This window comes from Alligator mississippiensis, chromosome 2, assembly GCF_030867095.1.
Source record: "Alligator mississippiensis isolate rAllMis1 chromosome 2, rAllMis1, whole genome shotgun sequence".
NCBI classification, from domain to species: domain Eukaryota; kingdom Metazoa; phylum Chordata; order Crocodylia; family Alligatoridae; genus Alligator; species Alligator mississippiensis.
In genome coordinates, this window is record NC_081825.1 from 29,203,642 (window position 1) to 29,228,380 (window position 24,739).

At 41.3% G+C, this 24,739-nt stretch overlaps 1 protein-coding gene across 3 annotated transcripts in view; it reads right to left on the reverse strand.

The window, feature by feature from the left end:
• The window catches only part of SLC2A9 (solute carrier family 2 member 9), a 211,408-nt gene that overhangs the window by 135,225 nt on the left and 51,444 nt on the right, over window positions 1-24,739 (reverse strand). For all 3 annotated transcript variants that reach the window (XM_019479664.2, XM_019479681.2, XM_019479686.2), the window contains 2 exons: window positions 17,022-17,146; window positions 14,185-14,330 (listed from right to left, as the gene is read on the reverse strand). In XM_019479664.2, coding sequence (XP_019335209.1) covers window positions 14,185-14,330; window positions 17,022-17,146 — 271 coding nt within the window. The remainder of the gene's footprint in view (window positions 1-14,184; window positions 14,331-17,021; window positions 17,147-24,739) is intronic.

Here is a 24,739-nt window from a genome sequence, read left to right on the forward strand (position 1 = left end):
GTCAGAGGCAACCTTGAGCGGATCAACAGTGCTCTGTTCATAGAAGAGTCAACATCTCTGGGTGCAACAGTCAGGGGTACAGGTCTTCTCTCCCAGGTGTTCTCCTTGATCCTTCCAGTCAAGGGTAAAGGCTGGGCTAGGAGCAGATGAATCCTGGAGATCAACATGGAGCTGTGCAGATGGTATCACTTACGACTCTTTGCCTTCTTTGACCACGGGGTGGTGTTCCAAGAAGAACTACTGGGATGAGGTGGGGTACACTTGATGAAGAGAGGACGCAGTGTCTTCGTGTATAGGCCTGCTAACCTAGTGATGCGGGCTTTAAACTAGGTTCACTGGGGGATGGAGACAAAATCCCAGAGATAAATGAAGAGCCAGGAGACATGGATAAAAACTTGGTAAGGAACAGTAGTAGACTTAATAATTTCTCAGGGGGAAAACAAGACAAACAATTAAATACCCAAAATGACTATATACCAATGTGAGAAGCATGGGAATAAGCAGAAGGAATTGGAGGTCCTAGTACAAATGAAGTACTATGATGTAATTGGGGTTATGGAGATGTGGTGGTATATTTTATATGACTGGAATACAGTCACAGATAGGAATGGTAGCTTCCCCAGTTCTCATGGGGGACTTAATTATCAGAACATCTGCTGGGAGGAAAACACAGCAGTGCACAAGCAATCCAGCAATTCTTGGAGCATGTTAAGGATAACTTTTTGAAACAGATGGTAGAGAAGCCAACTAGGAGAGAAAGCTCTTCTGGACTTGCAGCTCACAAACAGGGTTGAGAATGTGAAAGTGAAAGATAAACTTGGGTGACCATGATCCTAAGGGGAGGAAGGAAGAGCAGCAGCAGAATAAAGATTCTGGGTTTCAGAAAAGCAGAATTTAACAAACTTAAGGAACTGGTGGGAAGAATCCCCTGGAAGACAAGTCTGAGGGGAAAAGGAGACCAGGAAAGCTGGCTCAACTTTAAGAAGGCTCTTTTAAGTGTGGAGGAGTAAGTTATTCCAGTGCATCTGAAGAATAGGAAATGCAACAGGAGACCAGCCTTGCTCGACAACAATCTCTTCAATGAGTTCTTTTTCAACTCAAAAAAAGAATTCTACAAAAACTGGAAACTTGGTCATAGTACCAGGGAAGAGGCCAATCAGAAAGGCCAAGGCATGATTTGAGATGCAACTGGCAAGGGGCATAAAAGGCAATAAAAAGGGATTCTACAAGTATGTCAAGAATAAGTGGAAGACCAAAGAAACCATAGGTTGCATATGAAATAAGGAAGGCAATGTAGTTACAGATGATACAAAGGGGCTGAAGTTTTCAATGTTTTCTTTTACTTCAGTCTTCACAAATAAGGACAGCTATCAGATGATGAGTATAGTTGGCAGCAAAGACAGGGAGGGCATCAGATAGCCTAGAGTAGCGTCAGAACAGGTTAGGGATTACTTAGCAAACTAGATGTTTTCAAGTTGGCAGGACCAGATGGGATGAACCCCAGGGTATTGAACGAATTGGCTGAGGTAATTTATGACTCATTGGCTATGCTTTTTGAGAACTCAGAAGCTGGATGAGGTCCTAGATGACTGGAAAAGGGCAAATATAGTGCTCATCTTTAAGGAAGGGAAGAAGAAGGATCTGGGACATTAGAGATCAGTCAGCCTGACCTCAGTACCTGAAGCAGGTACTCAAGGAATCTGTTATGAAAGATTCAGAGGAGAACAAACTGATCAGCAACAGCCAGCAAGGAGTCACCAAGAACAAGTCATGCCTGACCAATCTGATTTCCTTTTATATGGTGACCAGCTCTGTGGATGGGTGGAGAGCAGTAGATGCGATGTACCTTGAATTTAGCAATGCTTCCCATGACACTCTCAAACTGTGGCACAAACAAACTAAGGAAATACAGACTAGAAAAAAGTACTGTAAAGTGGATACATAACTGTTGGGATCACTGTGCTCTAAAAGAAGTTATCAATGGCTCAATGTCTAGTTGGGAGAAGGCATGAAGTCAGGGTCTCCAGGGGTCTGTCCTAAGTTACAAACTGTACAATATCTTCATAAATGATTTGATTGATAGGATTAAATTCACACTTAGCAAATTTGAAGATAACATCAAGGTGGATGGACTTGCAAACACTCTGGAGAATAGGGCTAGCATCCAGATGGACTTGGATAGACTGGAGAAATGGTCCATAATCAATCAGATAAAATTCAACAAGGACAAATGCAATGTCATTCGATCAGGATGGTTGCAATTGGGGTTGGAATAACTGCATGCACATACACAGACTGGAACAGGCTACCTAGAGAAGCTGTGGAATCTCCCCCCCCCCCCGTGGAAAATTTTCAAGAGCAGGGTAAGTGGATACTTGGACAATCCTGACTTGAGCAGGGGGCTGCACTGGAATCATAGAAGCTAAAGGATGAGAAGAGCAGAAAGGCAGTGATTTAAGTGGTGATGGGTGTTGGAACATTCTGTCCTATGTAGGACAGCCTTATTTTCACTTTATTCTAGGCATTCTTGGATTTGTAGCATGTACAACATCTAATATGAAGTAATTATCTTGAAGTCCAGGGTGATATTTTATATCCCACCTTACTAAAGATAACCCAATTACATTTTTGTGGGGCAGCACAAGTTATCAATTGCAGTTGCTATGGTTTCCTGAATAATTGTTAGCTTCAAGTTACAGAAGTCTGCTACAAGATGGTGAGAAAATTAGCATATTGTGTCATAACAGCTGCAATAGATACAGAAGCAAAACACTGGGGGACGGGGTTTGTAGTTGTTGTTGTTCTGCTGAGGTTTTTTGTAAATGTAAATGAAATTCTGATTTTCGTCTTAAAACTCTGTATCGGTACCATATTAGTCTTAGTGAAGTTACAGTAGATATTATTTACTTTTATGTATATGAAAGATCAGAATCAGACCCAGAATCAGAGATCAGAATCATGAGTTCAAAATGGCAGTTATCCAAAATTATGGGGGAAAAATATCCTCACAGCAGGTCTAGTAGACAACCAGCAGCATGACTAACTTGAATAATGGGTCTTGTTAAAGAGATTGTACCCAAAAGGTATACCATCTATAAATTCAATATTCCAATGTAACTAGCTTTAGAGTCAAATGCAACAAAAGCCCATCCATTCAGGATCTAAAAATATCTAATTTAATCTCAACTATCTATTGTCATAATCGCTTTTGCATTTGCTCTAATGTATCACTTGCTGAAAATCTAATTTTAGTACAGTGGGGACATCTGCATTTATAAGAAGGAGGAATACCTATGACTATAGATAGATATAAAAAATGTATTGATATTAAATAGTACCAATATAAACTGTTAAAATGCATTACATCAGCTGCTTCTGTAGGGATACAAGAGTAACAAAACTATCCTTAATCCACTTCATTCGGGATTAAAGTTCTTGTGACTTAGTTTATTTTTATCACTACAAGATCATGCAGACTTATTAGTTACAGTTTAACAGTAAATATGCAGCACCTTTTATATAATAGTTAGCAGTTATGCTTGTTCATAGCCTAAGAATGTTTCTCCGATGATTAAAATATATGAAGAATATATCAATTTTTCATCCTATTTAACAGACAAAATTAGCAGAAATGGAGCACAGCCTGTGGCCAGGACAATTCAGAATTCCACAAGTGACTCAACTAAATTCTTTGAAGTATGGCAAGTACATCCAGCTACAGCTGCATGCCCTCCCCCCAGCACAATACCAATATACAAGTGTTGTATGGGTAGGCCCTGCTACTCTCTCTCAAAAGATGAGATGTTGGCCTGGAAAATTACTGCTACTAATTAAGATAGAGCCAAGTTATTTGTGCATGGGATAGCAAACAGATTTCTCCATCAAAACCCCTCCACTGAACAAACAAAGGTGATGCCATTTTAGACTTCCTTTGGTAAGCAGTAAGGACATTATTGAACATCTGGCTATAGAAAATAATTTTGAAATGACTCAGTACAAGTTCATTTAGTGTAAAAGGACCTGAAGGATACATGAAAATAAAGCAGTAGCTAAAATTTTTTATTTCAAAATGGTAAACACTAAAAAATTAAGGAAACTGACCTAGAATGAGGAGCCAGAACTGGCTTGCTTAAGTGGCCTATTTTCATTTATATATTTTTTTAATTCTAAAGTGCAAACTACTTTGGGACTGCATCCCCAGGCCAGGAGAACAAAATAAATAAGTAAACTAGCACACAAATAAAACAAACAACAATAATAATGACAACCCCCAAAAAATCTTGTAGGGAAGGGCTTCAGAAACAGCTAAATGAATAACCACCTCAACACATATAATGAACTAAATAAATAACTATCTTGACATATGAATAAGCAGAGAACCTGCAAAGAACAAAAAGGAACTGAGGGCTATGTCTCAAAGCTCGTAAGTGTAGAGATAAAGGGAGACTTGCCAAACTTAGTCATACTGAGTTAGATCTTGCATAGAATGTTAGAATAAATATCAAAAGGTTCTCCAGGAATATAGATGAAAAGAAAATGTGGAAAGAAATGGAGCAGCTCTGAAGTGAGGACAGAGTTGAAAGATATCCTAGGAATGGCCCAAAATAAATGTTATCCTTACTGAAAGCTGAGGCAAACTATTCAATGCTGAACATGAGAACAAAGACAGGATGGCTAATGGGAATGTGAGGACAGGAACGGAAACTGCCACAATGGAGGTAAAAACTAACTTCAAAAGAGCTTCAATACATACAATTCAGAGGAATCTGAGAATTTCTGAAATAAAAAATGCAAGAAATTGCAGGTCTAGTAACAAAGATTTTTAATATAGAATCTAGATGGGTTTTTATATGATTGGAAGAGAGCAAATGTAGTAATCGACTTTGTCATCTTTTTTCTTGGATTTACAATCCTAAATATCTTCTACATGGTGAAGTGATCTTTGTTATTAGAGTCATCTTTCTTTGGTTCCAAAGCCCTATATACCATTGACATCAAATCTTAGAGACATGAACATAAATGGAAAATGGGATAAAATGTAACTTTCACCTTGAGTAGTACCAATCATGATAAACAGGATAGATTTCTTTGATAGGAAAAATGATTTTTTTTTGGATCAGGGCTATCCAATTGGTGTCCCATGGGCCAGAAGCAGCCCACGAGGGGTTAATATGTGGTTCCCAAGCTTCTACCCAGCCACCACCACTCCTATTGCTCTGGCTGCTGCTGCAGCCGGACATCCAGGCTCCCCCTCCCTCCTTAAGCTTTTACTTCTTGCTCCCATTGCAGGAGACAGAGAAGAGCACTGCAGCATGGTACAGCAATAGAAATGGAGGGCTGCCACCTGCATGCATGTTGTAGGTGTGGGGGGGGGGGTGTGTGTGAAGAGGGGTATGTTGCAGCCTGAAAGCCTATGGCTCACAGTAGTGTGGACCCTGGAACATGTAGCCCCCACTGGTGAGGCCCACAGAGATGCAGCCCTGGACCACTTAGAAGTTGGACTGCCCTGTTCTAGACAAAGGAAATGCACTATATCTAATTTAAACAAACTTCAGTAGGGTGTTTGATTTCTGTGTTATAATGCTTAGTTTATTCTGGGGAAGATGGGAATTAATACAAGAATTTTAGGTTGGTAAAGAATTAGCTGAAGAAAAACTATTTTACTGGAAAAGCGGGAGTAATAGAGTGACTATGACAGGACTTATGATCCATCATTGATTATTTTTATTAATGACCTTGGCAGAAAGACTAAAAATGAATTAAAAGTTGCTGATAATACAAAGTTAGGAGTCAGTGCAAAGGAGGATCAGGATATCACAGTAGAAACTAGATGATCTTGAGGATTCATGTAATGGAGTAGGCTGAAATTCAATAATACAAGAAGCAAGGTCAGACACTAGGAACTAATAAGAATTTGTCCTAAAACCTGGGGGTCATCAGTAGGAAACAACTGTGAAAGAGAAGGATGTCGGTCAATCCTAGAATGTCTATGACTCACCACTGTGATATGGATGTTAACAGGTAAATGTGAATCTAAGTATCAGACAAAATATTTCAACTATAGCTAGGGAAGTATTTATGCTACTGTACAGACAATGGAGTAGCGTGTATGATTCTGGTCACCCCTGTTAAAAACAGAATAAAATGCAACTGAAACAGGAGCAGAGAAAGCTGCTAGGAAGATCAAGGGAATGGATGGCCTTTCTTATGGGTTGAGACAAAGAGCATGGCTTATCTAGTGTAACAATATGAAGGTTGAGAAATGATAGGATTTGTCTGTAAGTATGTCAGTGGAGTAATTACTAGCAAGAAGAAAGAGCTGAATTAAGTTAAAGGACAAAACTGACATAAGAACAAATGGATGTAAGCTGGCTATGAATTAATTTGGACTGGAAATTAAAATGTTCCTGGATAAGCCTTCCAAGGAGAAGACTTGGGGCCAAAGTCACTGTATTTTAAAATAACCCTGGAAAAATCAATCAATTTATGAGTAAAGGTATACAATATGGTTTCCTGCAACAGGAGAAAACTGGAATTCATAACCCATGATGTCCCTTTCAATCTCTTGTTTAGCTTTCACTCACCTTCTGTGCACATTTTCTGTGCTAGCTCATGAACTGCCAGAATGGTTTATATGCATTGCTGCAGACTGGACAAATTATTCAAATTGACCATGGTAAAAACAAAAAACCCCCCAAAAAACAAACAATTGTTTGAGGGTGGAAACAGACATTGCATTTGTGCTGCCATAAAAATCAAGTAATTTGTGGCTACAACAAAGATAGTAATAGTTTCTGCCACTTTCCTGCACCAGAGATCTGTTTGTTTTATGGTATGAGAACATGGGCAGCCCAAAGCTGCCTGCACTCTCCAGCCACCCTGGGCAGGCACTCCTAGGGCTTTTGTGACCTGATCCTAGGTGCCCCAGGAATTTCTGCACGTGATCAGGCCCCTCAAACCCTAGAGTATCTGCCCAGCTTTCCCTTCGATGCACAGAATCTGGCCCCTAGCTGGGGAATCTCATAGGCATGTCTTTGTAAGTGGGAAACAGGTCGCCTGTTGTCCCACAGGATTAGACCCTTGCCCAATGCGGGCAACAGGCAATTTGTGTTTCACGCAATGGCACGGATCAGCTGATATGCTTCACTTGGCAACATTTGTTTATACCCTGATAGCAAGATGAATGCACTTGTCCAACTGTATCTGTTATGGTTGGATACTGGTCCTTAAACATGGAATATCATTACATGGCATGTGCTCTATGTGAAACCAGACAAGGATTCTTTCCCTTAGCACCAGGGGTGGACAATTATTTCAGGCAGGGGGCCGCTTACTGAGTTTTGGCAAGCCATTGAGGGCAGCATGACAGGCAGCCAGGGGCAGATAAATCTTAATTTTCTAAATTTTTTAGGGGCCCGGCAGGCCAGATAGAATGGCCTGGCAGGCCACATCCGGCCCGCAGGCCGCATTTTGCCCACCCCTGCATTAGCCCAATGGTTCTCAACCTTTTTAGACTTGAGGTACCCCTGTGTTCCTGTGAACAATGTAGAAAGACTTTGCATACCCCCTGTTCCTATGAACAATGAGGATGTAACAAAAAATTGACTGTATTCATATGAAGTAAGCACTTCCCATCTAGCACACTGAACTAGACCTGGTCCTTTAGAAACATAATGGATACAATCATAAAAGTAAAGAGTATGCCATATAATGCACATGTACACCCTGAAAGAATTAAAATTGCACAGACACCTCAATTCTAAAACTATTTTTGAGTGTTTAACATTGCAACCTTAATATTTTTCCAAGATCATTTTTGTACAGAATCTTTACACAAGTTCTACCACATATACAACAGTTCACATTCAAATGCAACCATGTAACCTTATCTATACAGATTCAAATCACTGAAGGATTTCTCTCTTGTATAATACGTAAAGCACTACATTTATTCATTATTTCAATGTCCTTTAAATGTTTTTTCTTATGCAAGGAACAACCCTTTACTTTTCCTTCCTGTTATTGTGTCTTTCTATTTTGCACAAAATATGTTTTCTTTAAATTTTTCATTTAAATTGTTTTTCTTAATTTAACCACCTGGCTTTAATTATGGTGATATTTTGTCTTCTTGGTATTTTTCTTTTGTAGTCTATTTACTAAAATTAAGATGCACTTGGCTCTTTCTTCATTTTTTTTCAGCATTTTCTTATTCCTCTCGGTTGCTCCAATTTTAAGTCTCCATATTTTTATTTTCCTTTACTTTCTCTCTCATTATCTATTTGCTGCCTATTCAACTTGAATTTCTTCAGAGACAATAATAGCGAAACTTTAACTAACACTTTGATCAGGTGATGGAAGGTAGATCACAGATATTCTTTCCTCTTTTAAGTGCTTAAACATTTACTGATTCTTCTGAGAGAAAGGAACAAACATTAAAGAAACAAAAGGGGAGGAAATGGTAACAGTCTCTATTACTGAAATGGCTAACTATCAAATGATTAAATTGGTTCAAATGTTTCACATATGAGATACTCCACTATACTTTTATCTACCTGATTTGAGAACATGGATCAAGTCCTGGTCCCACTGAAGTCAATAATAACATTTCCCTGGGCTTCAGTGGAACCAGAACTTCACTCAACTCACAGAATTCAGAGAGCCTATAATAGCTACATTAGTCATGAACATCTTTCCAGTTGAGTGGATCCTTTCAAATCATAACAGTTGAGTTCTGATAAATCTTAAAGCACATCAAAGTATTTAAGACTCCTCTGAATAGAACTCAGCCTCTGGCTATTCAATTAGCATGTAGGCAGAGTGGCTCAAATAGCTGAATTAGGATATTTTGCATTTTGAAACAATCTTTTGCATACAAAAACACCCTGAAACCACAAGATTTAAGAACACGTAAAAATAAAAAAACATACAGCCCAGTCTTATTAAAACCAGAGCACTTAAATCACATTTGGAGTTGCTTAATGTTTTAAGCACAAAGGGCAAAATACAGTTCCAGAACTGCCCCATTTAATAGACATTGCAGCTACATTATTTTTATTTCCCTCATCACATCCACGCTTAGATGGAGACTGCTATGCTCAGCTACAGAGATTAGTCAAAGTTTATAAAGCCTTATTCAAAAGCCCAAAACATCTATGGAAAAGACACCCATGAAGTTGGGATCACAGGATTGGAAGGGACAATCCACCTCACTGACTCCAATGCCCTGCTACTGCAGGCAACAATATCATGTTAACCCATTCATAACCCTGAAATGCCATCTTAAAAACAGTAAGGCTTTTTGCCCCCTTACTCCTACTGGGAGTAGCTCCAGATCTTCATTTTGTCCCAGCTCAGTTTTTATGGCATGTTGGCATGCTAAGCTCAGTGCTCTTGGCATTGGTGGTCTCAGTCACAGTGCGCTATTGCAAACAAGGGCCACAAGTGGGAACGTGTACTTCGTGGCGCCTCAAAGGCTTTTGAGGCACTGCAAAAAGTACACAGTGCATGTGAAAAGGTTTGTTGCACTGTGCCAAAATTAGATACTGGAAAATCCTGGTATCTAAAAAAAAAGGGGGGGACAACAAAAGTGACCCCCCAAAAAGTGACCAAAAAAAAGCAGGGTCTTCACCACCCAAAACCAGAGCCCTGGATGGCCAGAGCCATGCCCTGACTGCCAGCCAGGCTGCTTGCTCCTGGATTACCACTACTGCAGGCCCGGGAGACCCCCAGGCCCAGGTAAGGCTGCTGGGTCCAGGCCTGGTGCCTCCCTTACCCCTGTCAGAACAAACTGCTGCACACCAGAGCACACATGCAGGGGCATTCCCCAGGCCAAGTAACAGTGGCATAACTATATGCTGCTGCTATTTGTCCCTGAGAAAAGCACATGCACACTCGTGGCGTGATGCTCTCACTATTTAGATTGCTAGAGATGCTAAAAAAATTCAGCTCAGCTTATTTCATTTTGGAGGAAGGACACCTGATGCAGCAGTGTGCCTGAAGGTACTGCTGTAAGGCATGGTAAATTCACATGGCCTTATATATTCCATTTGAAAAAGCAGGCTGTCATCTACAAAAGTTTATGTCTCACTGAACCAGTTGGTTTCTAAGGTGCCATCTCGCCATGAGTTCTGCCAAAGCTATAGCAATTCACCACATTTTACATCCAGTGACACCGTAAATTAGGAAAGGAAATTCAGATATTTGCAGGTAGCAGATTTTGCTTTGCAGTTACAGTAAAAAGCCACTAGTAATCAAAATGTATAATCTTCTCCAAAATATAATACACAGTGGTCACGTCTACATGAGACATTTTTTGCACAGGATCTCATTACTACTGCGCAGGCAACATCACTACACAACCATGGCAGGGTGCTACTGCACAGTTACAGCTGGTTATGCAGCTTGGTTATGCAAGTACTAAATGACTGCCCAGTAACAACTGGGTAGTCAGTGTCTTGTGTAGACACAGCCAGTAATTGGGAAAGATTGTACCCATTTTGAATGCAAGGTGAAATATCCCACAATAAAAAAGAGAGTAAAAGTAAGGTAGGCAGGCAACCATTTTCTAGAATATATCTCATTAATGAACAGAAGTCATAATTAGGATGTTTTGAAACTATCATAGGTTTGTAAGTGTCTGTACCTGCTTTTGAAAGGCAACATGATCAAAATAGTAATATGCACATTTTGCATGTTTCAAGGTCTATAATTTTAGATATATATAACAGCTATAGAGATACTTAGGAGAAAGAAATCTTAAGAGGAACACAACATAGGCACTGAAAGAAATGGAAATTATGAGGTAAAGGCAGAAGGTTATGGAATCATAGAAGTTAGGGTTGGAAGGGACCTCAGGAGGTCATCTAGTGACCCCATGCTCAAAGCAGGACCAGTTTCAACTAGATCATCCCAGCCTAAGCTTTTTCTAGCCGAGTTTTGAAAACCCCCAAGGATGGAGCTTCCACCACCTCTCTGGGTAACCTGTTCCAGTGTTTTGCTACCCTCCTAGTGAGAACATTCTTCCTAATATCTAACCTAAACCTCCCTTGCTGCAACTTGAGACCATTGCTCCTAGTTCTGTCATCTGCCACCACTGAGATCAGTCTAGCTCCATCCTCTTTTGGACCACCCTTCAGGTAGTTGAAGGCTGCTATTAAGTACCCTCTCAAACTCCTCTTCTCTAGACTAAATAAGCCCAGTTCCCTCAGTCTGTCCTCATAAGTAATGTCACCAAGCCCTCTTACCAGTTTTGTTGCCCTCCGCTGGAATTTCTCCAATTTGTCCACATCCTTTCTGTAGTGGGGGGCCCAAAACTGAACACAGTACTTGAGATGTGGCCTCACTAGTGCTGAAGAGAAGGGAATAATCACTTCCCTTGACCTGCTGGCAACACACCTACCAATGCAACCCAGTATGCCATTAGCTTGCTTGGCAGCTAGGGCACACTGCTGACTCATATTCAGCTGATGTCCACTGTAACCCCTGGGTCCTTTTCTGCAGAGCTGCTTCCCAGTCAGTCACCCCTCAGCCTGTACTTGTGCATGGGATTATTCCATCCTAAGTGCAGGATTTTGCACTTGTCCTTGCTGAACCACGAGATTTCTTTTCAGTGGATAGGACACAGTACAGAAGAGCAGATGAGTATCTATCAGAGAAGCAAATATAATCTATCAGCTGAATCAACCACTGAAGAACTAATATCCTTGTATACAACAAACTGGCTTTCAGAGCAGGCCAAGAGACACTTGACAGGCCACATGTGTAATAGGGACCCTACACCATTACTGGGGATGAGAGAGAGCCAGGGAGCAGCTGACTAGCTCCAGCCTCTGGAGGAACTGGTAGGGGTAGAAGGCCCTTTAATAAAATGACTCCCTAGCCCAGATGTGGCCAGCATAGTGCAGCTGATTGACATGCCTGGGACAGAAGTAGTGGGTCAGGTGACGCAGAGAGGGGCATATAAGCCCAGGGCCTGAGGCAAGGCAGTCTGGCCCTGAATGCTGCAGGGAGCAGAGCTTCAGGAAGGAGAGAGGCCTAACTAGCCAAAGAGGAAGGACTCCAGGCTGTAGGGAAGCTGAGAGGAAGCCCCTGCACCACCAGACAGTGGAACATATACAATTTTGACCCTGTGTTGTAGTGCTGCCATGGTGTAGTTCTGATCCAGGATTGGGGGAAGACTTTGTGAAAGCAGCTCATATTTTGCCATTTGTATAAATACCAGAGGACCGGATTATAGCTGTAGGGGCAAAGCAGACCACCAAGAAAGTGCCAAGAGCATCCCAGGTCCTAGACTCTTTGAAAGGGGGGATTGCTCCAGTTGGCAGAAGGATTCTGGTGTCAGACAGCAAAGACTGGGGGCACAAACCTGGAGTCCACAGAGGGTAAAACCAGAAGCTGAGAGGGCCTGGTGCCTGCAGCAGGTATGGCTGAAGTTGGGCCTGAAAGCCTAGGGTTCTGGTATAGTAGGCCTCAGGCAGAGGGACCCAGCTAGAGTAAAGTGGGCCAAGGCAATGGGCTTCAGCCCAGACAAGGGCCTAAGACCTGAAGCAAACCCCCCTTGCCCTCTAGGGACAAACTCCCTGTCCACGCATAACATCAAGGCATGGCAGACAAGACAACAGGGTGGGACACTGCAAGGCCAGAAAGGGTAGGACCCAGGCAGCTACCAGGGGTGACTTGGCCACCCCAGCACTGGACCTGCTACAACATGATCAAGGAGTGTGAAATTAGTTTTGAAATCACATCCAAAATGTATTACCTCATAAAACTGTTCTTTAATGGAAAGGCAAGCTGAATCATACATAAGCTTTAGGGGGAATTTAAATGATAATTTAAGACAAAACTAGGGAGAGAGCAGTAAGAGTGCTGTTCAAAGGTGTTACCACAAAGGCAAGCAATGCATGCACCCTGTATACAAGTAAGATAGGCATTTATAGATGACATGACATTTTGGCAAGCAGGGAAGCTCACGGTCTTCTTATCTGCTTATCACTGTGGGGTTGTCTGTTAATGAAGGATCTCAGCTCAGGTTTTCCTGGAACAGGATTGCTGTATGTACTTCCTACACAGCACTTTGTCACTTTGAAAATTAATCTCTGGATGAAAAGCTTTGCCAAGTACCAAATAAGATGAGTGTCAGCTTCATTTGTTCAGAGTAATGGTGACATCCAGTGGCCACTAGGCTAATGTCAGCCACAATAACCAGGGTAACTTCATACATTGGGAAGGATATTCTCATGTCATCAATTTACAGGATTAAAGATGCCTTTTCATCTTGTAGTCTACAACAAGTGTAGTTATATTAAAAGCAACATTAAAATCATCCAGTACAAGGATATCTAGTGCCAACATCACTTACAGGTATCTTACAGTTACAGAACTTACAAGCTTTATATTGTTTTTAGAAATCACATAAAAACTGATGAGACAAAAGCTCTGTGCCGATTTGTTATTTCTTAAGTAGAAGAAAATTACGTAAATAATTCAAGGGAAAAGCTCAGCCATTTTTCCCATCAAGAAGAAGGAGGAAGGAAAAATTACCATAGATTGGACAGCTTTATCAGCTAATGTCATAAGACTGGGTAATTCTATTCTTTTATTGCTTCAGTGTCTCTTCTGTTTCCAAAGTGACTACTGCTTCATTCTAATTAATTAGTAACTACTTTAAATGCAGGCCTGTCCAAGTCAAGACTGAGATATTTGTGGAATTGTACAGGCATTTCCTGGATGCTTTTTCCTCTGTGTTAGCTGTTCAGAGGATATTATTTATTATGTACACTCAGATAATAAAAACATGATTACACTGAGGTCCGGGTGACCTACAATAACATTGGTAATATAAAATAATCCCCCAACAATGAAGTAAATCATTGCAACAGGAACTCTGTTAGCCAGTTACCTACAAAAACCACTTCTCCACCCCTGCATTACTTCAAAATGCACATGTACAACTCTCTTCAATCGACAGAAGATTGTTTTTTGCAAACTGACGTTGCTGACCACAAGTGTGACAGTAATAAACAGATCCCATGATAGCCACACGTACTTCTCTCATGTTAATTACGAATACACACAACCAAAATGTCTCCAAAGATGTGGAAAAAACTGTTTTCCAAGCTGGTTTCATATACCACAGAGTAGCTCTGTTTCCTGTTTTCATACGGGAAAGAATAAAGTAATACTTACTTTTCCAAATATTTCTGGGAGTCCCAAAACTTGACCAGTAAAAACGCCAATACAAATGAAGATTGCTGTGACCTGCCCCAAAGAACCACGTATTTCCTTTGGTGAGATTTCACTCAAATACATGGGAAGAGCACTGAGAGAAACACCTGTGAAGAGGAAAAGAGACAGTAAAATTATAACTGATTTTCAATTTAAAAAAAAATCAATAAGTGAACCAGAATGTATTCAGGGAAAAGAAAGAAACAAGCAAACTTGCAAAATGTTCTTGAAACCAAGGTGATAAAAGAGGTATAACACTCAATGACAAAACAGGAGAATCCAATCCATGGAGAGGCAGTTTTACTCATTCTGTGGTTATTTATCAGTATTTTAGTTTGCTATGTAAAAAGTCATTTACACTGAAATACGCTGCCAAACATGTAAACTGTTACAAAATTTAATCATAACGTGCCACTAAGCATGTATACTGTTATGCAATTAAATAATTAAAAGGGCAATTAAGCCACTAAAAGGGGCAATTTCTTCACGTGTACAGGACCCAAAGGACCTGGTAGTTAGGGTCCATCTGACAGGATGCAGAAATGTAAGCACTCCACTGCAGTAGGATGGGGAGGAGTAGCAAGGGCTCCTTAGCCTCTGAAAGCTTAAGTCTCTTCCTTTTTCTTTTTTTTTAATTTTAACTATCCCAAAAATACAGGTTGAGGAAACAGTCCACTTGGCTGCCCTTTAGAAGAAATTAATACAAGGAGAGAAAATCATCTATTGATGGGGCACTTGTATATGCTGAGGACTGAATTAGGAAAAAAAAATTACAGAGCCTTCTTCCAGAAAGGCTACAGGCATAGGAATCCAATGCTGGGATGCCATCTGACCTGAGTTTTTTGCCCCCGATTACATTCTAGGGGCACTGACTGATTGGGGGGGCAGGTGCTAAAAAAACAAAAAACAAAAATGGCATTTTACTGGAAGCAGCAACATGTTCTTTCAACAAGGCTCTGCAGCATCTGTATAAATCAGGTGCTTCAGTGGGGCTTTTGGGAGCTTTTATTTAAAGCTGATTCAATCAGCTATTAGATAAAGGCGCCAAAAAAGTGCCACTAAAGATTTGATCTATACAGATGTTGAGAAAGCCGGGTGCAGCTGACATGATGCCACTTCTGTGCAAGTGCTGAGCTTGGTGCAGAAGCACACCAAGTTTAAATTAAAGCAATGTGGGTTTTTTTCCCCCATGTCTGCAAGCAGCATAGGTGTCAGAGAGGTAGTTAGCCATGTTCGTCTACAATCAGGTACAAGGCAGGGCAGTGTGGTATCTTAGAAAAACTCGTTTGGAGAGGCATAAAATTCACTGGTAACAAATTACTTCGTATGAAAGTGTATGCCTCTCTGAACATATTTGCCTTTAAGGTCCACCCTGCCTTGCCTTCAGGTGTCCAGTAATCTTCTGCTCCTTACCAAAGGACAGTAAGGAAGAGGATGCTGTTACAGCACTGATTTTACACTCCTTCACACACTTGCTTTTGCAATACATACAATCTGAGAGGAGTCATGCAAGCAGTTTAGAAACAATGAAAGCAAACCTTAAGTCCTAGATTTCCTTGAGGAACCGCACAGAACCCTTTGTCATAACAACTCTTGCTATTTTATTGCTATTCTGCTGCTAATGATATTGCTGCAGTGAAAATTATTAGAGCTTCTGGTACTGAAATCTAGCCATTAGAATCTGTACTGTTCACCACCAGAAAATACCCACCACCAGCCTGGCACGAGAGGGAAGGAGGAAAGTATACCAGACACTGAAAGTCCCTTGTTATTTCACAACAACATGGACCCAGATAAAAAATAAATGCACTGCCAACTTGATTAGCAAAACAGCATTAATATGGCAGCTAGATGCCATTAAATGCACCATTTGTACACTATAGAATATTGCTGTTGTATCAGCTCACAGATATATGTTCTTATCAATACCTGCTTACAATTCTGGAAAAATTTTAACAGTATGCTTGAATTCAAGAGGAAGATGTACTGCCAAGAGGGAGGAGGGCTAGCAAGGGAAAGAACTGTATTTAAAAAAAGTGAGGAAATAAAAATTTCTGACTGAAATTAGAGTAATGAGCTTGGCAGGTTAGTGTTAAAATCACCAGCCAGCATGCTCAGAAATTTGCAGTCTGTAAATAATTATATGTGAATGACACACAGGTCCTCAAACTATTCTAATTAGCTCTTAAATATAAGACAGTCAATGCTTTGAAAAAGATGGGTTTAGTTATTTAAAAGTCAAAGCACATATATTCTAAAATATTCCACAATCAGAAATCCATTGAGAAGGTAAAAATATTTTTCACTGCATAAAAGGGTCTTTCGTCACCTTCTGTTAGGTATTTTTAGATGCACAAAAAGACTGTGAGAATCTATTGGGCATTTTAAATTATTCTGATGGAAGCAATGGTTCCATAAGGCATTTTAAAGCTTGGAAACCATTTGTTACAAATGAATAGCAATTTACTAAGCCTTCAGTATAATCCCATTGGTATCAATATGATATTCAACAGCTCCTGATGGCAAAATAGTAAGCAGGTGTAACAGACCACGTACTCCTAGAGAAGTATTTTGTGAAGACAGACAACCTGTACAAAAGGGTAAAAAAGAGATGCTCTCATAATTTATTTCCATTTAGTCTTCTTCAATAATTATCAGATTTTGCCATCCTAATTCATTCTGATTAGTCCCACTGAAATCAGAGTGACCATTCATGCAAATTATTCCTTAATACATAAAACAGCAGATTATTCACAGCATGAACTACACATGTATGAACTGCAAAGTATAAAGCTTACCTGCATCAATTCCCATTATAATACGGCCCAATATAAGCATTTCAAATGATCCCGCTAGGGAAGAGAATCCCATCAACAGTGCAGCTATGACTGCAAATATATTATTAAGCATCAAAGTATATTTTCTGAAAGGAAAAAAAAAATATTATGGAATAAGATTTTTTAACTAGTCACATAATGATTAGGCTAACTATATTGCGTATAAAGCCAGAAATGGTTTAAAGTGTCTATTATATACAGGGTCATACATATACTGAGTTAGGTTTTCAGAAAGCAATTCAAAATAATGCAGCCAAAGAGATATTACCTGGGGAGCAAATACAACCATAGCCATAAATAAAGGTCCAAATCTCAAATTTACTTACAGTGTCCAACAGCAAGACATCTGAGACTAGCATCTTTTGTATAACTGGACATATCTATTCATAACTCTTTTGAATTATGGAAGTATCAAGTTATAATTCAAATATTAAAAAGTTGAAGTAATTAGTAGAGGCTTGAATGCAATGTGCAAAGTTTCAAATAGATTACTGTTTGAAAAACTTCAGTAGGTTTCTAGATACACAATCAAGCAAACAAAATTCCAGTGAAGTTACCAGATTTACACTTGTAACTGAGTTGGACCCGGCTCCGGAGCAGTTGAGCCCGGCTCCAGAGTGAGATGCATGAGTGGAAGCCCATTGTGTCCTCGTGAGTCAAGGACCCTGGCAGACCCTCCAGTGGACCCCGAGCCTGACCCCCAGCATGGAGCTGGGAGATAGAGTGGGGCCCATGGCGGATGATCACTAGATAGGATGAGAGCAGCTGAGCAGAGCCACGGTAAGGACCAGACTTGACAATCTTACAGGTCCCTTTTGGTTCTATGATTCTGTGATTTAGACTAGTGGTTTTCAACCTTTTTAGTCTCAGGGCACACATCATAAAACTCAAAGTCTTCCTCAGAAAATGCCAACTCTTAGTTTTTGCCCGCTTTTTGAGTACAGAAAAATGACAGAACATTTTTTTTCTGTTACAAAGAACTTGGAAAAACCATAGCAGGTCAGAATGTTTTTCTCACAATATGAATTTCTACTTGACACATCTGCAGTTGGTTTGTGCTCTGCAGATGCTTCCTCAGCCTGATGAAGGGTATTTATACCTGAAAGCTTGCAAAGAAGAATTTTTCCAACTATTTGAGTTGGTCTAATAAAAGATATCAGATTTACCCAAAGAACCTTGTCTACTGATGCATTTTGACATTTTCATTTGTTCATTTAAATTTCTCATCTTTTTTCTGGGTTTGTTGTTGTTCTTTGTTTACCAAAATAATCTAATAAGCTTTAAAGGCCAAATTTGGAAAAAAATGTTTTGTTAATAAAATTTCTTATTTGACCCTAAATTATTTTTTTCAGAATTCACTTAGCTGAGAGGGTGAAAATTGTATTCTTTTTCAATTTAGAACAAAAGCAAAATTCCAAACAGCAGAATTTTTTGCAAAATGGAAAATTCAGCTCTTTTCCTGCTCTATTAAGACACAATATATCTGTCTACCTTTCCAGATCAATTTAAAAACCCCACAAAGAACAACAAAGTTGTCTGTGCTGTGCCCCTAGCACTATAACAACTGTAGTTAGACAATGAAAAATGCAGCTATTTTATCCCTACTCTTTTTTTTCTATCCATGTTCTTTCTTTTTGCTGTCTCAGTTGTGAATCAGGACACTCATACAAAAGAGAGGCTATAAAAGAGGTTGCCTGAAGAATCTACTTCATGCACTTCACTGCAGCTCACAAGGTCAGATTTTGCTGAGTACATGAAACAAGAGTGGTTAAAGATATGAAATTAATAGCTTTACAGAAATCACTCTTCACTGAAGGATTAAAGATAAAGTGCTCCCACGGCTGACAATCACTACTCTCAGTTACTCTCAAAGAAAGTGGCTGCAAATGGTGTTCAATAACACAGAAAGGTGATGATGACTGACAGTGAGTTGAGGCCCTCATTAACACTAGCTTTGGACTATGGATAGTGACTGACAGGGTGTGTTCAGACGTGCATAGACATTTGGTTCCTCGGAGATAATCCAGGAGTCAAAAAACCCATGGAAAAAAACCCAGAGTGCCGAAAAACACTCTCTCGGAAGGTGCCGGAGTGCCGGCATGGCAGAAAAACAAAATGAGGGCAAGGGGTACATGGCAGGATAGCCTGCTTGTGCCCCTTGCCCTTCACCCAAAGTCCCTAACCCCCACCCCTGCCACCCACCCAAAGCCCCTGCCCCCCAGGCCTACTGACAGTGGGGCAGCGCAGCCTGCCCCGAGGTGCCCATGCAGTTGCCGCCAGCATGGACCTGATGCCAGAGCTGTACAGCCCAGTGCAGCTGTTTGCAGCCTGCCTGCTGCTTGCTGCAGCTGCCCAGAGCCTGGGCTGGCTACAAATAGCTGCGCCAGGCTCCAGAACCCTGCTATCACCTCTGTGCTGGAAGTGGGGGAGAGACCAGGGCTGCGCTGCTTCAGGCCCCTCCCCCACCGCCTGCTCTGATGCATGGTGCACACGCTGGTGCTGAGCTGATGCTGGAGCCCGGCACAGCTGTTTGGAGCCTCCCAGCTCTGGGGAGCTGCTGCCAGCCGGGAGCTCAGGCTGCTCCCAGCAGGCAGCTGGGACACTGCAAACCCTTCTGGGAGCAGCCTGGGCTCCGTCGCTGGCAGCAGCTACCTGGAGCCGGGGCTGGTTGTGGCATGCCAAGCAAAATGGCTTTGCATGACATCTTTGACACGCATGTCAGGGGTTGCCGACCCCTGGCCAATAGCCTGGTGATCAGGACAATCTGTTGTGAGATGGGAGATGTGGTCTTGAAATCTCTCCATCTGAGCAGGACCTGTAACTCAGGTCTCCCACATCCTGGGCTAGTGCTTTCTAACTAGTATATTATGCATAGTAGTATAAATGTTAACAGCAGCACCACTATAACCACCAATGTCTTTAAAGAGAAAGGAGCTTTGCTGTAGCTGTGATGGTCCTGGACATGTACAAATGGTACAGTTTTTTGTGATATCTTTTATTGGACCACATGTACATCTGGGAGAGATGTTGAACAAGTTTTCCAGAACAAAGTGCCTGTCGCAGGGCACTAAGGTGCCAGCTCCTTTAAGGGCAGAAACTGCCTAGGGAGCGGGCCCTACCAGCCAGGCAGGAACCCCACAGGTGCAGGTTACTGTGGCTGCAAGCTAATGAGGGAATTAGCCTGCACCCGCACCCAGTCAGCTGACAGGAAGAGTAGGGCCCTGGGTACATATAGGCCCCAGGGCTGGGCCTCGAGGGTCAGTTCTCGGTCAGCAGCCAAGGGGGAAGGAGCTCTCAGGGAGAAAACTAACCAGAGCTGCTTGACTGCCTGTTTTGCTTCTGGCAGGATTAAGGGGCTCCAGTACCCTGGCCTACAAGGCATTTAGTGCTGGGGGGAAGTGTGACTCTTTTAAAGGGACAGAGCACTCTCTAAACTGCTTATATTATGTTATAGCCCAGGGGCTCATATTTTGGTTACTGCTGATAGACTGGTGGGTTGGGCTGAGGCTATTAGGGAAGGAGGAGACCTCACTGGGGGGCCCACTACAGTGTGGCGACCCCATTGCCAGGAGTGTGGCGACTAAGGGGGCAAGCAGACGCCAGCACCAGTGTGGGCACTGAGACAGGGCTGCAGAGAGCCCAGTGATGACAGGAGGCTGAGTGATAGCAGGGCCTCAGAGAGACAATGTGTAAATACCATCTGAGAGGCTTGGGGCATGGTAAAGGGGTAGTTTTGGAGCCACGCACCTAGCCCATAAAGCTAAGGGTGCCCCGTGAGGCAACCATTTTAAGTGGGACCCAAAAGGGGTCCAAAGCACCCACAGCGTTCAGTGGGGTCCATCAAGACTGTGTCCAGGAACAAACTTGAGGGCAGTCTTCCTATATTATAATTACCAGCAAGATGTGGCAGGTGAGGAAAAGGGTGCCTGTTGGGCAAGACTGGCATGGTCACAGAGCCCTAGGGGCATCATGGCCATCCCTGGGGACCCCCATCCTGTGACAGTGCCCTTCTTCAGTTCTCACTTTGTACCTGAAATCTTGTCCAACATATCCTCCAATAAAAGATGCACCCCCTCCAAAAAACATCTTGTCTCGTGTTGAAAGAGAAGAGTAGGCCAGCTGCCTGTACACAAAGGGAAATTTCAGACTCTTAAGTCTAGGTAGATGTTCTGGAATCCCAGACTCACATAGTTACCTAATTCAGGGCTCCAAGGAGGCACCAGAATCCAGGAGAAAGGAGGGATTTTGCCAGTTTCTATTGGCTGGTTTAAACATTGCCTACTCAGGATGCTAAATACTGAATTACAATCCTAGGTGCATAAGCCTTTCCATATAAAAATACAGAGAAAGAAATTCAATGCTTTAACTGGGCTTGGAGATTGTCAAGAGCCAGGTTCCCATAAGTAGGCACAGAATGCTTCATGCTCCCATGCCAACTTTTAGGCTTCTGGTTCCAGAAGCAAAATGCTCAAGCCCAAATTAGACACTGGAGTTCCCTATACAGTGCATGGGAAGAATTATGCATTTCAGAATGAGATTCACAATAGCCAGCATACTGAGTAGAGAAGAACGTAAATTGGCCATAGGAAACACTTAAGTGGGTGTGCCAAACAAATCTCACTTCTGTCCCACGCTTTGGCACTTAACAGCATCCCTAAATTAGGTGTCTCTTTGATACTGGGATTCCCAAGTGAAATTGCTTCCTGAAATTATGCAAATCAAACATCCTTTGGGCATGGTAGGCTAGTTCAATTGTGTCTATTAAAACACACCCGGGGTGCCATAAATTCCTTTTCAGGGTGCTGCACAATGTTAGGTGTGTTAAGTATGCAAACACCTACACATGATTCACAAGATAAACCCATAGACTTCAAATAGAAATCCATAGATTCAAAAATATTATTTAACTTGTTGTAGTCTGAGATCTTTACAACAGAAAAAATGCTTTATTATTTTCCATAGTCAGAAAAACAAGTGAAAGCTAAAAGCAGACATTTTTTGAGAGATAATTTTGAGTCTGAGGGGTGTCTTGAATCTGAAAATGGCACTAACTTCTTCTAAACCACCTAGATCTGAGGCTAGAATGGGAGCACTGCTCCTATTGGAGTGTGTGTAAAAGAATGCCAGATTCATGGGCTGAGTCAGAAAAGGCCTATTTTTTGTAAACCAATGAATGATAGGGGTATTTCTTAGGATGGAAAAGGGAGAACAATATAAGTAGTACGCTAGGCACCTGTGTTAGATGTAGACCTTATTGACTTCCAGGCCTTTTTAAAGCTCAAAGGAAGATTCCTATGAACTGAGCTCTTGATCAGACAATTTGTGCCTTAAATGGAAAGAACTGTTAATCTCAGATTATGTTTTAGCTTTCTTGTCCAGACACCTGCGTATTTGAATTTCAGCGTGCAATTTAATAGTGTGTAATACTCAATTATATAGTTGGTTAGGAAATATGCTTCCCCACACTTTCTGGAAATTTCAGTGAAAAAATCACTTTGGGATTTTTCTTGTCTTTATGAAAAAGTGCACTAATGCTTGCATACCTAACATACCTAGTATTGTGCAGTACCCTATAGCACCCTGAACAGATAGAACATTATTGAAACACTTTATTTACTGTGTTTAGCATGAAATGAAGCCAAACTATTACAGACCCTGAAAACAAAACATACTTGTGAAGAGTGTGAGTGGATAATAGTTTATCAGTGCAGAATTTGATCCATTTAAACCACAAAGATTAGCTTCTATACATGGGAAAAGGTCTGAACAAAATGTAGGAGCAAACGCACACATAGTTTATGTTCTAAAGTTTCAGGTATGCTCCACAAACTAGATATGGTATTTAAACATTTTTTTAAAAAAACATTATGAACCATTACAAAAACGCCCTAAAAACATCTATAAAAAGCTGCCTTACTGATCTTCCTAAACACCATCTTTGCTACAGAAATCCTCACAATTAGACAGCTAGTCAACTCTGATCATGCCACTAACTACTGTCGATGGGCTACTTGTGCTACAAGCCCATATGCTGTATCTCCAGATTTTTCTCTTGTTTTATGCTTCAATTGCCTTGAGGCAGGACCATCCTCGCCTACAAGAATTAATCAGGAATCACCAGAGAGTAAGTATTCCCAATACTCTTGGCAGGGAAATGTGTGTAGGGGTAGGGAACACAACTCTTGGCAGGGAAATGTGGGTAGGGGTAGGGAACACAACAGTGTTCCCTATTTCTCAGATAAATAGGGCTACAGGAAGTAATACAACAACAAACACAAAATCAGACCTCATTAACCAATATAAAAATCACAGGAGTATATGCCAAAATCATTTTAAGGTTAATAAGTGAAATCTGGCATGAAAATCTGCAACACGCTGAAAGCCGTATTTTAGCAAAAACTTCAAATTTGCTCAAAAAGCAACAACAGTACACACACGTTCTCAGAAAAGCACCTACTAAAAAATACACCCTTCCAACTCATTTATTTTATACATAGGGTGAAGTTCTATGTTACACTTGACAATACTAGGTGCGTTTAAAACATGAGCATCTGCCCATCACAGACTGTTAACTCATGCTACATGCCCTCTGAGCATCTCAAAGTTATGCCATTTCAGGTGAGGGTTAACTCTGGGTCATGCTACCTAGCTCATGTTAGGCTAACTTCCAGGCTGCTCCAGAGGTAAAATGAAAACATTATAGTCCTCCAGCATCCCAGGATGCTCTGCTCCCAGCTGCCTCTCCCCCACCCCCAAACCAGGGATAGGGCTCAGGTGTCCTGACACCTAGGCACACCCTGCTCACCAGTCCTCTAATGGCAAGTCAGAGCTATGCAGGCAAGAAATGGTATTAAACCTTAATGTGCAACTGTTCAGAGCATGCTCTAATTTTAACACTGATTAACATTCCACAGATTTAGTATGGTCTAAGTGTAACATGTAATATCACCCACAGAATTGCTACAATACTAAAGAGGCCATGCTCTTCTGGAAACAAGGGTACAGAAAAATGATTAAAAGATAGATCAGCATTACTTTTATTAGAGTTGCCACACTTAAGGAAACGTTGTGACAGATACTGCAGGCTATTCCACATCCATCTAGTCAAATCAGTGTGCTCATTTTAACTTTAGGATCTAAATGCAAACTCCATTAACTTACCCATGGGGAAGAATATCCTTAACCTTGCTTATCTGCTCAATAACATTTTTGACATTCCAGAATGTCGCAAACTAATAGAACAATTGCCTAAATAGTACATTATGTCCTTTCTAGGACAAATACTACTAGTACTGTCACCAGGAGCTTCAAGTATCTCTTCTACCAGTCTGTTCTGTGAGGACTTTCCTAGGCTGCAGCACAGAAAGATGTAACAGAGAAATCTATTTTAGACTGGTCTCCTAAAGGAGATGCTTTCTAGAACTTTCTAAACATTTACAAATTTGTATTCACTTCCATTTTTATAAAAAACTATAAAGAAGGGATGCTTAACCCCCAGCCCATGGGCTAAATCCAGCCCATGGAGCTCTGGTATCCAGCCCAGGAAGCTCCCCCCAGGTCAGGAAAATTGGCAGAGAGGGGGCAGTAGCAATTAATTCTGCCACCCCTCCCTGCTACCAAATTTCCAAGCTCCCTGTGACATGTCAGGGCTCAGCCATGCTCTCTTCCTCTCACATGGC